Raw genomic sequence first — 17,899 nt, 5'->3', positions numbered from 1 at the left:
ATATCTCAAAAGCACATCAGTGTGGTAGGCTGCAGGGCTTGTAGCCCGGTGATAATGATGCTTACCCTTCCTTTTCAGTATCGTGCAGGGTTCCTTCTGGCAGCATGAAGACTAGTCAGTAGAATGAAGCTTCCAGTTAAGCACCAGCTTACTTCTTAATGTTCCATGGTGTGACTCAGCGTTCTATTAAACAATAGGGCCTTATCATCAGATTGTAGAGAGTAACCAGTGCCTCAGTGATAGCTGTGATGTTTGGGAGTTTCCACAGGGCCCCTTTGAGCAACAGCTCAACAAGATATACTCTGTTCCTGGGACTGAAGGTTTTTCTTGGTGGCATAAGATGTCTAGCTGGGGTATAGTCTCCTCTGTTGTTTGTAGGCTATAATTAGGTTCCTTTAATATATGTATATACCTTAGGAATCTTCCATAGTAGTAGGTTTCCATATGGTTTTTAAAATGCTCTTTAGTATTGATTGTCCTTCCTAGCATTCTCTCCCTTACCTTTGTTTCCCATTCCCCACCTCCATTTAATTCTCCTATTTTTCCCTATATTCTATTTCCTTGGGAAATCCTTTTCTTCTGCCAGTTACCTTACTAGATAACTAACCTCTGTAGTAATTCAGGTTGTAGCACACATTTTGGAAGCTTAACAGCTAGCATCAACATATAAGAAAGCATACAATATTTGTCTTTTGGGGTCTGGGTTATCTAACTCAGGATGATTTTTTTTTTCTTTCTAGCTCTATCCACTTACCTGCAAAGATCGTAATTTTGTTTTCTTCTTAAGAGCTGAGTACTATTCCATTGTGTACCACAATGACACATTTTAATTATCCATTCATCAGTTGAAAGATATCTAGGCTGTTTCCAATTTCTGGTTATTATAAATAGATCAGCAATGAACATGGATGAGCAGGTGTCTCTGTAATAGGATGTAGAGTCCTAGGTACGTACCCAGGAGTGGTATAACTGCATCTTAAGGAAGATGTTTATTACCATATTTTTGAGGAACAGCCACACAGATTTTCATAGTGGCATACCCACGAGCAACGGATGAGTGTTCTCTCTCTCCAAATCCTCCCCAGTTTTTGACTGGCTATAATATGAAATCTCAGAGTAGTTTTAATTTGTACTTCCCTGATGACTAAGGATGTTGAATATTTCTTTGTTTTCCTCAGTCACTTATGTTTCATATTTTTGAGAACTCTGATTAGTTCTATACCTCACTTTTAAACTGAGTTATTTCCTTAATGTTCAGTTTTTTTTCAGTTGTTTATATGATCTAGATACTAATGCTTTATCAGATGTATAATTGGTTAAGGTCTTTCCCTATTTTATAGGGTGCTACTTTACCTGAATGGTGGTGTCCTTTACTGTACAGAAGATTTCAACTTTATGACGACTCATTTATTAGTTGTTGATCTTTGTGCTATTGATATCCCGTGTCTGGTTCGGAAATCCTTTCTTGTGCTCTTGGGTTCCAGCTTATTTCCCATGTTCTTTTGTTTCAGATTTAGGGGATCTGGTTTTAAGTTGAGGTCTGTGATCCATTTGAAGTTGAGATGCAGGATGATAGATATGAATCTATTTGCTTCTACATTCAGCCATCCAGTTTGACCAGCACCATTTATTAAAGATGCTGTCTTTTCTCTGGCATTATGGGCTTTTTGTTTGTTTGCTTGTTTTTGCTTCTTTGTTAAAATCATGTATCTGTAGGTGTGTAGAGTTATATCTTTAATTCAAAGGTCAATTTGTCTGTTCTTATGCCAGTACCATGTTGATTTTATTACAATAGCTCTGTAGTACAACCTGAAATCTAGGATGGTGATATCTCCAAAGGTTCTTTTGTTATTTAGGATTGCTTTAGTTATCCTGGGTATGTTTCCATATGAAGTTGAAGGTCATCTTTCAAATTTTTGTATAGAATTAGGTTGGAACTTTTATGGGGATTGCATTGAATTTGTAAGTTGATTTTGGTAGGACAGCTTCTTTTACAATATCAGTCCTACCAATTCTACCAATGAACATAGGGGATCTTTTCATCTTTTGGTGATTTCTCTAATTTCCTTCAGCGTCTTAAAGTTTTTATTATACAAGTCTTTCACTTGCTTGATTAGAGTTATCTCAAACACACACACACACACACACACACACACACACACACACACACTGAGGCTATTGTGAAAAGTACCATTTCCATGATTTATTTCTTAATATGTTTGTTGTTTGTGTACAGAAAGGCTACTGATTTTTGTGAGTTAATTTTGGATCCAGCTACTTTTGCTGAAAGTGTTTTTCAGCTATGAGCTTCCCAGTGGAATTGTTGGGGTCACTTATGTATACTATCTTACCATCTGCAAATAAAGACACTTTGACTTTTCCCTTCCTTTTTATATCACCTTGAGTACCTATGGAGAGAATGGACATCTTTATCTTGTTCCCAATTTTAGGAGAAGTGTTTTGGGCCCCTCTTCATTTAGATTATATTGGCTGTGAGCTTGCTATAAATTACCTTTATTTGGCATGGGTAGGAGAGATTTAACATCCTACCTTAACCCCCTACCCCTCACCTCCACTCATCAACTCCTGAGGCAGGTTGGGGAGCTGGCTCTGAGGCCATAAAAAACAGGAGATCTGTCTACCCACTAGCAGCAACCATCTGGAGAGCGGTCCTTGCACCTCGCCTGAGCAGCACAATAGAGCCAACCCTGTTGGCAGAGGTGTGGATGAGTTAAAAGTTGTGAGCATGGGAGAGCTGTCTGTCCTGTGGTGGTGTGAGTTGGGGAGAGATGCAGCCCCTTACCCCTCTCCCCTCACTGCCTACAACAGATAAACAAATTGACCCTCCCCCCTTACTAGCTGCAGCATTAAGGAAAGTGGACCCTGTCCCTCACCTGGGTAGCGTAGTAGAGCTGACCTTGTTGGCAGAAGTGTGGTTGATCCAGCCCTGAAGTTATGAGCATGGGAGAGATTTCCCTGTTACTAATCTGTCATGTGGTGGCATGGGTAGGGGAGGGATGCCTCCACCCCTGCCTGGCAATGCCTGAGGCAGGTTGGGGAGCTGGCCCTGAGGTCATAAGGGCAATAGAGTTATTGATTGCTCCCGTACCTCACCTGAATAACACAATAGAGCTGGCAGTGAAGGTGTTGGTGTGGGAGAACCAACCTTGAGGATAGGAGCTGGAAAACTGGCCCCACCCCTTGCTCACAGCGCCAAGGGATGAACTACCCTGGGCAATGCTAAACCTGCAACAACCTAGGCCCAGAACCAGGGTTAAGTGTTGCTCCACCACAACATCCACCCCATCTGTGTTCAGCTGGATCACAGGGTGGGCGTTAGGGGAAAGTCAGTCCTTTGGACCAGGGCTGTAGCATCTCTATGACACTGGGCAGCAACAGGATGTCCAGAGTCCAGTGAAGATCTAGTGTGAATGGTGTAGCAGAGACCAGAGACCATGAACCAGACCATTGATTCTTTGCAATGAACGCCTGCACGTAAAGATGTATGGATAAAGGGATTTACCATGTAGCTCACTGTGTCACACTGCAGCTCCCATGACGAGATTCTCCCTTTCTCCCTCCCCTCTTTCTTCTCTTAAATTTTATTTTGTTTTATTCCGGGGAGACAGGGAGATGGGTGGGATTGGGAGGCATGATATGAAAGATACTAAGAATAAATAAAAAGAAAGTTAAAAAAGTTCATAAATCAGGAATCTTTCTGTAACATATAAAATGATAAGCTGCCTTTATTGTGTTGTATTTCCCTTATATTCCCAGTCTCTCCAGGACTTTTATCATGAAGGGTGCTCTATTTTGTCGAAGGCCTTTTCAAAATCTAATGAGATGATCATATGAATTTTGTCTTTCAATTTGTTTATGTTGTGAATTACATTTATTGATTTATATGTGTTGGATCATCCCTGAATCTCTGGGATGAAGCCAACTTGATCATGGCAGGAGATCTTCTTGATGTGTTCTTGGATTTAGTTCCCAAATATTTTACTGAGAATCTTTGCATCTATTTTCATAAGGGATATTGGTGTATAATTTTCTTTTTCTTTTTTTTTTTTTTTTGGTTTGGCCTTTGTGTGGCTTTGGTATCAGGAAAATAGTAGCTTTGTAAAAAGAATTAGAAAAACATATTCTTTCAGTTTTTATTTTGCAGAGTAATTTTAAGAGCATTGGCATTAGTTTTTCTTTGAAGGTCTGGTAGAATTTTGTGCTAAATCCCTCTGGCCCTGGCCTTTTTTCTGCTTGGGGACTTTTAATTACTGATTCTGTCTCCTTGTGGATCAAAGATCTGTTTTAGTTGATTATTTGATCTTGCTTTGGCTTTCTGTGCTTTGACCTGGGATTTTCTCCTCCCTCTCTGGCCATAGGTTTGGTCTTTCCATAGTATTTCAGATTTTCTAGATGTTTTATGCCTGAACTTATGTTTTGTAATCTGTTGGTGAGACTTTCCTCCAAAGTTTTGAAGTTTTGAGGTTTTTATTTCCAGTTTTCTTTCAATTTGGGTTTTCTTTATTTATTCTCTCTGTCTCTCTCTCTGTGTGTCTCTCTCTGTCTCTCTATTAAGTTCTCCTTGAAACATTTTTATTATTTCATCCAGCTGTTTGTATTTCCATGGTAAGACATGTGTTCATATTTTCTCTTAAGGTCTTTGAATATTTTCAAAGTTTAAAGTCCTTGCCTACTGCTTCAGCTAAGGTTCTCTGCATTGGGGTCTCTTGCTTCTGGAGGAGGCATATTGTCTTGAGTGTTCACATTTGGGTTTTTGAGCTGGGATCTGGGCACCTGGGTTATGATGATTGACATGGGTTTTGGTGGTTCTATCTTCTCTTGCCTTTAGTTGAGTGGATGGTCTGGGTTGTTCTTGCCTGCTCTGGATCCTAGGCAAGTGTGATTGCTGTGGGAGTCCCTGTTAAGGAGTGCTTCTGTGGTTTGGTGGCTGAGACAAACAAATGGAGATGGGTTAGGAGGAAGGCTGAGGGTGAGACGGGAAAGATCCAGGGGAACTCTGGGTCCACACCAAGAGGCAGATCCCAGGCAATGGAGGCAGGGTGGGAGGAGGGGCTCCTTCGGACTAAGTGTGAGTCTGGAGAGACAGGAACGAAAGAGCTAGGGGATCTGGGGGCAATTTTCTAATTCCTTGAATCATTTGCTCTGAAAAGCCTTTTGTACATCCCAGTCACAGCACAGGGATTTATGTTGTATTTACAGCCCAGTAGGAAGTGACTCACATATGTAGTCCACATATATGTGATTATATTATCTACCCACTTCCCACGGCCACCAGGCAGTCATGTGCAATGAAAAGTCTCCCTTTAGTACACCTGTTTTTTGTTTTTGTTTGTTTGGGTTTTTGTTTTGTTTTGTCTTGTTTTAAGAAGCATGGCAGAGGATGAAGTCAAGCAAGGTTAAAAGTGGATACCTGGCTGCCAGGAGCCACCTCTGCCCTGCACCCTGTTGCAGCAGAAGCTGGTGTGGATGTTGGAGATGAGAGACACCTAGGAGAAACAGATTTGGGCAATGTGGGCTTGCTTTCCAGATGGGAAGCAAGGAGCTTTATGAAACCTGGTACAGGGAACGTGGCTCCTTGTATTTTATTTGTTGGGGTTGCGGGGGATAAGAGAGGAATCGTGTGTTAGAGGTATAGGGGTTATCCAGGATCAAAAGGAGAGTGGGACCACCAGTTGAGAATTTGAGAAGGTTTGTGGGGGAGAGGATTAGGGCAGGGCAGGCTGCAGGAGAAGTCAAGGCCAAGGGTATGTATGTCAGGAACCAGGCTGGTCCACACTGCTGGATGCTTCAGTCTGCTGTTGGATCCCTGCTGCCACGCCTTTGTCCTGGGGACATCTCCTGCTGCCCGTGTTCCTCTCCTTCAGGAATCAGAGTGCAGGTGGAATTCAAGAGCCTGTGTCTTCTCTGGAGGCTTCTAGCAGGCAGAATCCTTGTCTGTACACAAAGACACAAATCTGAGTAGGGTGCAGAAGGGGGTTCATGGTAGCATCATTCCCATAGCGGAGAGTGGAAGCACCGAAGTGCCCACCGAGAGATGAATGCACCAGACATACACAAAATGGATTATTATATTCAAGTTTTAAAAGAAGGACATTTGGACATGTTCTGTTAAATGGATGACCCTAAAGGACACCATGCTCAATGAAAAAAGCCAATCACAAAGGGCAAGTAGCAAATGATCCCATTTATTTCTGATATCTAGGGTCATCAGATTTATGGAGACAGAGTATAGAATGGTGATTGCTTGGGGACCTGGGAAATGGGGTGGGGGTTAAGTGTTTAATGGGGACAGGGTTTTATTTTACAGGGTATTTAAGTTCTGGAGGCAGATGGTGGAGGTGTCTGTCCAATAGTGTGAATGTACACAATGACACTGAACTGTGCATGTAAGCATGGTAGAAATTATAGGCTGTACCCTATATGGATTTTACTATCAAGATAAAAGATACGCATTGATTCTATTTGCACCAAAAGCAAGGGACCTTGCTGCCCAGTTCTGTGTTCAGCAGGGATCATTGGCATGCACTATCCCCACAGGTCTTAGCAGGAGGAGCCGGAGATACTAACTATCCAATAGTCAGTGAAAAGGGAACCTAGAGTGTGGGAACTGACACACACTGAACCATATGAGAGCAAGTGACTGGGTACCTCTTCCAGGGGGTAGCTCCTCTTCCAAAGGGTGGCAGTGAGCTAATATGTGACGCCAACAGAAGGGAGGGGTTGGTAAACTATGGCCAGATTGCTCTTGCTGCCTGGGCACGAGGGAAGGGGTGTGTGCTCTCTCTTTCTCTCCCTCTCTCTCCCTCTCTCTCCCTCTCTCTCCCTCTCTCTCTCTCTCTCTCTCTCTCTCTCTCTCTCTCTCTGTGTGTGTGTGTGTGTGTGTGTGTGTGTATTTGCATGTGTGTGCGTGTAGTGTTGTCACTGCCAACAGGTCTAAAAAGAAGAGTGGTATGGACTGATTAGTGTTTTTGAGATGCTACTGATCCAGGCACACTGGCACACACCTAGTACCTGGGAGGCTGAGGTAGGATGCAAACCTGGGCTGTGTAGAAACTAACTTTTAAAATGATAATAATGATAATTAATACTTCTGTAGCTGGAATGTGGGTCAGTTCACCTTATATACTTAATCCCCAGTGCTGTAATAAATAAAAGCAGCCTTTTCTTGTCTTAGCTGGGGGCATGAGTCCTGCTCCTGGCTCTGTGTTCCTAGAGACTGTGCAGAAATTACCTCTGGGACAGATGTCCAAAATGACCTCACTGCCCAGGGGTGTGCAGCAGGCTGCTGTGGCTTTCCCTCATGTACTGTAGAGCCTTTTGTGCATATGTGATTTGGTTCTTCTTGGGTGGGGGTCCTCGGGTGACACCAGAGCAGGAATGTTTTAAGGTAAAAATTGCAGACAGAAACAGGTGGTGTGGCACCAGAGACACTGTGGCTGGGCAGACAAGTTGGAAAGCAGGGCCACTCGGCAGAGTTTTGGTTGCTCTCCGCTTCCTTAACAACCGTGGAGTGGTATGAAAACCCGAGACCATCCAGGCAAGCTGTTTGGAGGAAAATGACATCAATTTCACTTTATTACCATATGAAACAGACAATGAGTCTCTCTGTGGTCACCCCCAAAGGCATTGCAGTGTTAGAGCGCTTGTTGGTTCTTACCCCTTCAGCATATCCCAGAAGCCCTGGGAGACTCCTTCAACACATACATAGCTAGTCTCTGTTTCAGGGAGTCTGGGGACTCCAGACTATGCATTTCCAACTTATGCCTGGGGCCCCCTTAAAGTTGCTGTGAATTTAGTAAATTTAGCTCTTACTTTTTGGGGTGAGGTCTAAATGGGGCAGGGTAGGACTCCGGGCAGACTCTGGCTCACCCTAGTGACAACTTTGTGAAAATCCTACCATGTGTGATGACCATCACCTGCCCACCCACCCTACCCCCATCTGTCTTAATCTCTCACCCCTTCTTCTGGTCTCTGCCTGCCATAGCCACCATTGCTGTGTCCCCAAGTCACCCAGCTTGGAGAGCCACAGTATGCTGTTGGCAGCCAGTCTACCTGCTTGGCTCAGGCTGCCAAGGGAATGTGACAAAGGCAGCCAGGGCTCTGAATACTTACTGGACCATAGCCAGAGTTGGACACTAGGGACAGACTTTCCAGACAATTGGCTGCACTGCTCCTGGCCTAGCCAGGTGTCTCCCTGAGCATAAGGCACTGTAGCCTTCTGGACTTCTCCTGAGCATGAATTTCCATGGGAAAGAGACAGAGCATTTTGCTTGCATGTCTCAGGTTTGCACTGTGGTTTGTTCATCTGACTTCCCTGACCTGAAGGGATCTCCCATTTTCATTCTGCCTTACTCTGTATCCTGTGGAGCTCTGTGAGTAAATAGCTGCCAATAGCAGGTGACAGGGTGCTCTGCGCTGTGGTGGTTGAACTCTGCTAGCTAGCTGTTCCCTAGAATCAGAATGCCTGCATCGCACGGGGAAAATGCCATCTGTTCTTACTAGTCAATGGTGGTGTAATAGTTCAATTTCTTCATTGTGATAAAACACCATGACCAAGGCGACATACGGAAGGAAGGGTTTGTTGGGGGCTTATGGTTCCAGGGGACTAAGATCGCATTACCATCATGGCAGGGAACTATGGCGGCAGGCAGGCATGGGGGCTGTGGCTGGAACCTGGGAGCTGAGGGCTCACGTCTCAAACCATCACCAGGAAGCAAGAGAGAGAGAACTTCAAATGGTGTATGGTCTTTGAAACCTCAGAGCCCACTCCTGATGGTGCCTTTCCTCCAGCAAGGCCATTCCTCTAAACCTATCCAAATAGGGCCACCAATGGGGGCCAAGTATTCAAATGCCAAAGTCACTGGAGGGCATTTCTCACTCAAACCACCATTCAGGGCATGAACATTTTAAGAATGAATTTTACTTTTAATTGACAAACCATTGAATTTATTATCATGGCCATGTGTAAGTGTAACATTAAGTACATTTCCCTTTTGTGTAACCAGCATCCAGGAAGACCTCATCTTCTAGAACTGACACTGTATATCCATTTCCTGTTTAGATCATTTTCTCTGTTTTCCCTCCCCCCAACCCTCAGAGCATCAGAGCATGAGGCTGTTTTATGTTTTTTGTTTTTCTTTCATCTCATGTCATATTTTTGTACATTCATCCCAAGGGAAGCAAGCAAGTCTTGGGGCACAGTATGCACATAGTAGTGTCGAGGAGCCAGTGGGTGATTCTAACTCAGGCACTTGCCCTGTCTTCTGCTTGGGGCTCATATCGAAGCCTATGGGTTCAGCATTCTCTGCTGATGTGGCAGACCAGAACACCACTGAGAAGTGCATTGTCACATTACTATTTTACTTAAGCATTTAAAAAAAATTGAGACATGGTAACATGCTCTAGCCCAGTCTGGCCTGGAACTTGTTGTGAAGACCAGGCATATCTCCAACTTGTAACTCCTCTGCCTCTGTCTCCTAAATACTGGGATTACAGGCATGAACCCCACTATCTTAGAGTTACTATTGCTATGATGAAATACCATGACTAAAAGAAGTCGGGGAGGAAAGGGTTTACCCAACATACACTTCCATATTGCTATTCATCACCGAAGGAAGTCAGGACAGGAACTCAAACAGGGCAGGAACCTGGAGGCAGGAGTTGATTCAGAGGTCATGGAGGGTGCTGCTTACTGGCTTTCTCCTCACGGCTTGCTCAGTCTGCTTTCTTATAGAACCCAGGACTACCAATCCAGGGATGGCACCACCCACAAAGGGCTGGGCCCTCCCCCATCAATCGCCAATTGAGAAAATGCCTTACAGCTGGATCTCATGGAGGCATCTTCTCCCCTGAAGTCCCCTTCTCTCAGATAATTCTAGCTGTGCCAAGTTGACATAAGACTAGCCAGTACACTCACCATATCTGACTTCAAATTCTTTATATTGTAACTTTTTTACATTTTATTTTATTGTGTGCACGACACACATATATCCACACTACAGTACAAATGTAGAAATCAAAGGACAAGTTGCAGGTGTCCATTCTCACATTCCACTGTCTGGGTCCCAGGGTTCAAACTCAGGTCATGAGCTGAGCCACCTTGTCAGCCTGCATGTTATTTCTTTAAACCCATGATATTCCTGAATGTCTTGGCTTGGCTGACATAGTATTACAAGTATTGTGCACTTAATTATTTTATATTTAGATGTTGAGACAGAACCCAGGACCCCCTGTGTATTACGTCTTTGCTGTCTCATTGAGCTACACCTGAACTCCAAACACACTACTTAAACAGCCCCTTGTGACAAAGCCCTGTGCAACTGATTATTTTTCTTTTATAACAACAAGCTTTCTTTCTTTGGAATTTTCATGTTTGGAACTGCTGTATACCACTTGAGGCCCAATCCTCATGCTGGGTATTTCAGAAAAATATTGTATTAGAGCCATTGGGAGGTTCTGGAAATATCCAAAGAAGGAAAAATTGTATGATCTCCTCTTTCCCTAGGGTCAGGAATAGATAATGAAGAACCGACTTCAGAGTTGGCTTAGGGATGGATGGTCCAGCATAAAAAAGGACAGCTGTTGTACTTGAGGATAAGACACTTTGGAATGGGGACTAAGAACAGAGCTGGAGGGTACCTCCCCTCTTCTTTCTCTTGTGGGAGAGAATATTAAGTTACACAAAGATAGATTCTTATTTAACCATAATAGCAGCTTTCAGTGCATAAGGTCAAAGCTGTGACACAGCTAATTCTGTCACAGTTACCTACAGCCTGTGCTTGCCTAGTTTACAGGTCCACTGTCCTCTGGATAGGCAGCTGCACTTGGCCTGAACAGACCCTGGCTTTGCCGCTTGAGGAGGCCATCACTGTCGGCTACTGCTGAGTTGAGAGGAGACCAGCAGCATGAGGGAGAGAAAGTTTTAATGCTGTTGGTATGAAATCCCCTTCTGGGTTATCTATGAGCTCAATCCAAGAGGAGTATTAAGGAAGTCCTCACCCCTGTTCCCTCCATATCCTACATTTATGACCACCCTTATACTGCCCATCAAAGCTCTCAGGGCCCAGCCTTTGCTGGGTCCTCACCTGCAGTGCAGTGCGCCTTCACTCATGTGAACCCCGCTTCCTCTGCCTTACAGCTTTTCCTTTCATTCTTCCTCTCAGAAGACCTCCTAGGACTGCTCGATGTTGAAACCCTTAATAGTCGGTCCTCCTGGCTAGAGGCATATTTGTACCTAAGTCAGTCTGTGCCACCATGACAAAATACCTAAAACAAGAACTTTATAGACAAAAGTTCTATTGAGCTCACAGATTGGGAGGCTCAGGTCGGATTCCCACACACCCACTACTTTGGAGTCTGGCAAAGGCACGGGATGACGGTGGTGTGGCAAATGTTGATGCTAAAAGACAGAGAACAAGCTTGGGGACTCACAACCCTTCTCCAGCACCTAAAGGCTTCTCACTAGGAGACAAACCTTTATGTGTGTGTATTTGGGGGACACCAAATGGCCACAGAGGGAGGACTTGAGAGGAGCGTGCACCTTTCTGTCACTATGATGTGCTTTGATGGTAGGCCTTTGGTTAGAATGAGGACTTAGAGGAACACAGCTAGAGATGGACATTTTGACTAGATGAGCCTGGCTTTGAGTCAGGGCATTGCTAATAGGCTCCGAATCTTTAATGGATGCCTTCACCTACAAGAGCCCGTTTAATCAGTGGGAAAGATACAGATGCCAACTTTTATGAATGGTAGACAGGGTTAAAGATGGCACAGGCTGTGAAGTTGCAAGTGTCTGTCTCCCCTTTGCCTTTGGTCCTTCTGAATGAAAATCTGAGGTTGAAGTTTTGACTTTTCTGCCAGAATTACCTAACACCCATTTCTTTGTTTAAAAATCACCCATGCTGTACGTTTCAAAGTTTTATTTTCACTTGTGAGCATGTATGTGTATGTCATGTATGTGTGAATGCTTGCAGAGGCCAGAAGAATGCTTCATTCAGATTGGAACTGGAGTTACATACAGTTGTGTGCTATCTGACATGTGTGCTGGGAACCGAATTTAGGTCATCTGGAAGACCAACAAGTGGATCACTGCTCAGTCGTCTCCCCAGCACCTGTGCTGTATATTCCCTTTGGATGTAATATACATATGCCCGTGTGTGTGATTCTAGAACTTTCTATTATATACAATGGGGGTGATATGAACTCTCTTTTAATTGTGTGTGTGTGTGTGTGTGTGTGTGTGTATGCATCATGTTTGTGTGAATACAGGCATGTTTGTGCCAAAATCATGTGTGGAGATCAGAAGACAACTTCCATTTGCTTCTTCCCTTCTACCTTGTTGAAGCAGGGTCTGTCTTCTTGTTTCTGCGTCACTGAACCCTGCAGGCTAACTGGCCTCAGTGCTACTTTTGTCTGTACCTGCCATCTCCTTGCTGGAGAGCAGGGATTTCAGTTGTTCGATGCTGCATCTGGGTTTTTTTTTTTTGGGGGGGGGTAGTGGGGGTTAATGTGAGTTCTGGTGCTTGAATGTGGGTCGTCAGGCTTGTGCAGTGAACACCTTCACCTGCTCAGCTCTATCTGGCCCTGGGTTCACCTTTACTGAGGATTTTTGGTCTCAAAAAACCTTGTTTGTTTTTGTTTATGTTTTTTGTGTTAGGGTTCCTCTGTGTAGCCCTGGCTGCCCTGGAACTTGTTCTATAGATCAGGCTGCCCTCAAACATAGAGATCACCTGCTTCTACCTCCCAAGTGCTGGGATTAAAGGCATGTGCCACCACCTCTAGGCTAGAACACCTTTATAGAATCTAAAAAATATTCTCATATATATTTTTCATTAAATCAGACTTTATTGATACTGAAATTTGAGTTACATGTAATTACTATTTTTAGTTTTTCTCATACTAGAAGAATACAAACTGCATCTCAGTTTTTAAAATTAAGACTGTATTTTGGAACAGTTTTAAAGGTATAGAAAAATTGAGCAGGTAGTATAGAGTTCACATGCACAACTTTCCATATTTTTAGCATCTTGTGTTTATACAGTATATTAACAAGCTATAGATCAATATTGACTAATACCTAATCTAACATCCATAGTTTATGCAGATTTCTTTAGTCTTTATTTAGTATCTTGTTTTCCTGTTACAAGCCACCATCCAGAACACTGCTGTATGTGAAGAATGATATTTATATCTTTATTTTTCTCTGTTAATAGGTGTACAACATGTTTCAGCACCAGAGCCTTGGGATTAAAGTTAACATTCAAGTTACCAAGCTGGTCCTGCTGCGACAACGCCCGGTGAGTCTCTGTAGGTGCCTTCAGTGCACCCTGAGAACTTAATGAGTTTGGAAGTTTCCCCTGACTGTGACTGCTAGGGAGAGCTTCAGGCAAACTGGCTTGTTCACCTTCCTGGCTTTGAAGATGGCACCATTGTGAGAGAGGAGAGTCTTTGGGAGTTATGCAGGAGGCTTAGAATCTCAAGGGAATGCTGAGCCAGAGGCTCACACACTTCCCCTGTTCCTGGAAAGTCTGGCATTTGGCTTTCACACAGGTGGAAAGCTGCAGGAGGTCTCAGAAATGTCTTTGTTCCTGGAGCTCCTGCCCTGTTGGGACTGAGCATATCCTTGTTTTTGCTATTTCAACTGAGTGCCTCCCTTCAAGCCAGTGCTACCTACAAGAAGATGAAGGAAGCAGGGAGTGCACTGGATGTTGTAGCCTGTTGTGTTTCTGAGAAGTAGGTTGCTTTGCTTTAATGACAGTCATCATTGAACTCATGGATAAATGGTCTTGAGACCTCCTGAGCATCCTTTGGTTCTAGGCTTTTATCTCAGGGCAGAGAGTCATCGAATTCTGTCTTCAGGAGCATATACCATCCACAATAAAGTCTGGGTGGCAACTTTGGCTTCCTAGATGACACTTTCTCTGACTACCCTTCTATTTCTTTTAGGCCAAGTTATCCATCGGGCACCATGGTGAGCGGTCCCTGGAGAGCTTCTGTCACTGGCAGAATGAGGAGTATGGGGGTGCACAGTACCTTGGCAATAACCAAGTACCAGGAGGGAAGGATGATTCACCTTCTGTGGATGCTGCTGTGTTTGTGACCAGGTAAGCCTGGGGCCAGCTTGGATCTGGTGAGCAAGAGAGGTGCTGGCATGGTTTGTGGATGCTGCCGACTAACTTGGGCAACTTGGTAGGGAGAAGAGTGGATGCTATGAGTTGTCTATGGAAGAATTCTAGGTGGGTCCATGGGCAACCTACACAGCCTTGCATGACATGCTGTCCACAGGACAGTGGGATCCCCTCAGAAAACTCAATCTTCTGGATGCTCATGGAATTCAGGCAAAAACTGTTTGAATCATGGGTAAAGGTTCATTCCTGACTGCAGAACTGGGGTTATCCTTCCAGAACAAGGGCCCAGAACTACATAGCAGAGACCCAGGGTGGCCTCTGACATCACAAGCCAACTGCATTGCGATGGTACCATACCTGCTGACCAAAAGCAGGTGACCCTAAATGATGAAATTTATCCCCTACATATTCAAAAATTGAGATATGGATAAGTCTTCACTCTCCCCAGGTCCTTATGAGGAGGACCATTCCTTATTTTCTGAGTTCTGGTGGCTATTGCCACCCTCGACAAGCTTTGGCTTGTGGACACCTCATTTGAGTTTCCCTTCCACAATAGCCTTCTCTCCATGCTTCTTTCCATGTCTAGATTGTCCCGTGTCCAGATTGTCCTCTTAAGAGGACCCCACTCTTTGGAGTAGGACCTATCTTAACCTTTTGTGAACACTTATTTCAGTTGTTTTATTTTTCAAGACACTGAAACTAGCTCTGTAAACTAGGTTGCTCTAACAGGTCAGAAAACTGCCTGTCTCTGACTCCCGAGTGCTGAGATTAAAGGTGTAGACCACCGCCAGCCAGCTTGTGACCGCTGCTTAACTGGACTATCCCTGCAATGTCCCCATCAAAAATAAAGTCACATTAATAGGCATTTAACCATCTCTGTTCTAAGGACACAATTCTAGCATGCACGTGCAGACATACATAAACACACATGTATGTACATGCTTACACACACACACACACACACACACACACACACACACACACACACACACGGAAAAAGGGGTGGGGGAGGGGAGCTTGTAATTCCAGTACAGGTGAGGCAGAGACCAGAGAGGTGGCTGCCTGGGGTTCAATGATTTTGAGAGTGGATGATACTTGGTAAGTGAGCAGGAGTCTAGTGGAGCTATGTTTATGCACAACCATAAATTATTATGATTAGCTTCCTGCATGAAATTAATTAGGCATAATTAAATTAGCTCTAAAATCCTTCCTAAAGAAGAGCTTGTTTTAAACAACTCCAGAATTGGAATTTTCAGCTAAACTTCAAGTGTCCCTACTTTGAAAGTGGTTTTTTATAAACAATATAAAACTTAAGAATTCTGTGGTTTATTAAAGATTTTATTAACTTAGGGGGATTCCCCTCCTGACACCATATTTAAAAATGCTTTTCACATTCCTGCTATTTGCTTTCATGAGAAGTTAATGAACATGTCAGTAAGAGATGAGAATATTGCAAATGGACTCATCAGTTTCAAATATACAATGCATCATTTGCCTAGAAGCTATAGGGAGACCTCCAGAAGGGAGAGAGAAAGTGCTTGGAAGGGGCCTTGTTTTGGAAATGAAAAGCACTTTTTCCCCCAGAGAAAATAAATGTCATCAAAATCAGAGTTGGCAAAACTTCTGGGTTAGGTCATTTATAAAAACCACAAATAGCCAAGTGTCTAGTTAGGATGTCTGTTGCTGCAACAAAACACCAGGACCAAAAAACTAGTTGGGGAGGAAAGGGTTTATTTGGCTTCATCACTGAAGGAAGTCAGGACAGGAACTCAAAATGGGAAGGATCCTGGAGGCGGAGCTGATGCAGAGGCTTTGGAGGGGAGCTGCTTACTGGCTAGCTTCTCAAGGCTTTGCTCAGTCTGCTTTCTTTTAGAAGCCAGGACCATCAGCAGAGGGATGGCACCACCCACCATGGGCTGGGCACTCCCTCATCAATGACTAAATGAGAAAATGTCTTACAGCTGGATCTGATGGAGACATTTCCTCAGCTGAAGCTCCTTCCTCTCTGATGACTCTAGCTTGTGTCAAGTTGACACAAAACCAGGCAGTACAAGTAAGGTAGCACATGTCTGTTATTCCAGCACTTACTTGTGTGATAGAGACTGTAGGATCAGGTGGGGTCTTGGTGGCTTGCTTCTGTAGTACAATTGGTAAGGTTCAGTTTCCCTGTCTCAAAAGACTGAAGTAGAGAGAAATTAAGGAACACCCACATATCATCTTCTGCCCCGCTATGCAAATGGCTGAGTGAGCCACACACACACACACACACACACACACACACACACACACACACACACACCATAACACACACCTGCCTAGGGGCACATTTTCTCTATTTCAGGATGATACCCCAGGGTTGTTTAAGCTCTTGTACTTGATTCTGTAGAGCAGCTCAGTGGATGAATCACTGCTCAGCCATATCCCTAGAGGATGTCCTTACAAATGTTGACTCAGCAGCATCACTGGGGTGGGTGGAAAAGGAGCCTGCTGAGAAGCCTGGTGGATAACTTGAAGCCAGGGCTGCAGTTCCTGTGCTTGAGATGATAGCCAGTGTTCTGCAAGGAAATGGAATACAAGGCAGTGGCTACTCTTGAAAGCTATCCTTTCTGTCTAATAGGAAATCTCAGAGGCCAGGCATTGTTGAAGGGACAGCACCCCTATATTCTAGCCTCGAATCTGGCCAGTGTGAGGATTTCCCTTTTCTCTCTCTGTTTTGGGCTGTGGCTAAGCCTGGGAGCTGTTCTCCTGAACACCAGCTGCTACAGAGAGGATGTGAACATGACATCATGGCTAGCAGAGGCAGTCAGCTTTTCTGCAGCTGTGTGTGTCCAGGCTGTAGACAGCCACCATGTGCACTGTGGCTGGAGGCCAACGAAGGCAACACAGAAGACAGGGATCCAGCCCGAGTGGCTTTACCTATCTCTGGTTCTGTGCTTAACCTGGGAAAACAGGCACATAGCGTTTCTCCCCCAGCGCAGCCCGGTGCTTCTATAGAGAATGCCAGGGAGACACCCAAACGAGCAAGCATGCAGGCCTGGCTGAGGGTCTTGCTGGGATATCTATGCAAGTCCCAATCCTCAGCACCCCACAGTCAGTTTTCTCTCTGCCCATTCTGCTTACTGTTCAGCAATCAGGGAAGCTCTGCAATGTGAGGACAGGAGGCTTGCTCTGACAACTTAGGATGTGAGGCCCACTTGATTTCCACAAAAATGGATTGGCTTGGGGGTAAAATCATGATAATAAGGAGATTAAAATTTTTTTCCACAAGAGTTGGTCTTCCTAAAAGCTTTTATTTTTCTCTCTGAGTTCTAGGTATTTATTGTACAATTCGCAGTGAAGATCGCTGTGCAAGTGGGTTTTAAGTATTCTCACCAACAAGCAAACCCTCCAAAAAAACCTCAAACCCTTAAACTAGTATCAAATGTGGTGGACATTTTTATTAGCTAGATTTGGTCATTTCACAATGTATACTTGCAGCCTTGACAGCTCAAAATATATTTATTTCTTATGAAAAACTTAGACGTGTCCAGAGGCAAAGCCCATTGAGTGGCAGATACACTGGCTTTGATGCCTTCCCACTTTGTCTGTCATCACACCTTCTAGCTTTTACTCCAATCCATGCCACCTGCCCTGTCATTTCCCCTGCAGGATGCCCAGTGTGCTCTGAGAGATGACTCTGTCCCAAGATGCTCAGTCGTCAGCCCATACCTGGGAATCTGTGCATCGAGATGTCAAACAGAACCTTTAACCTC

At 44.2% G+C, this 17,899-nt stretch overlaps 1 protein-coding gene across 1 annotated transcript in view; it reads left to right on the top strand.

Moving 5' to 3' along the window:
• The window catches only part of LOC127215508 (A disintegrin and metalloproteinase with thrombospondin motifs 17-like), a gene marked incomplete at both ends in the record, with an annotated part of 123,364 nt that overhangs the window by 57,454 nt on the left and 48,011 nt on the right, over nucleotides 1–17,899 (top strand). The window contains 2 exons of the mRNA XM_051175927.1: nucleotides 13,233–13,316; nucleotides 13,966–14,123. Coding sequence (XP_051031884.1) covers nucleotides 13,233–13,316; nucleotides 13,966–14,123 — 242 coding nt within the window. The remainder of the gene's footprint in view (nucleotides 1–13,232; nucleotides 13,317–13,965; nucleotides 14,124–17,899) is intronic.

Source organism: Phodopus roborovskii, unplaced genomic scaffold, assembly GCF_943737965.1.
Source record: "Phodopus roborovskii unplaced genomic scaffold, PHOROB, whole genome shotgun sequence".
Lineage (NCBI taxonomy): Eukaryota > Metazoa > Chordata > Mammalia > Rodentia > Cricetidae > Phodopus > Phodopus roborovskii.
This window is presented reverse-complemented; position numbering and strand designations above follow the sequence as displayed.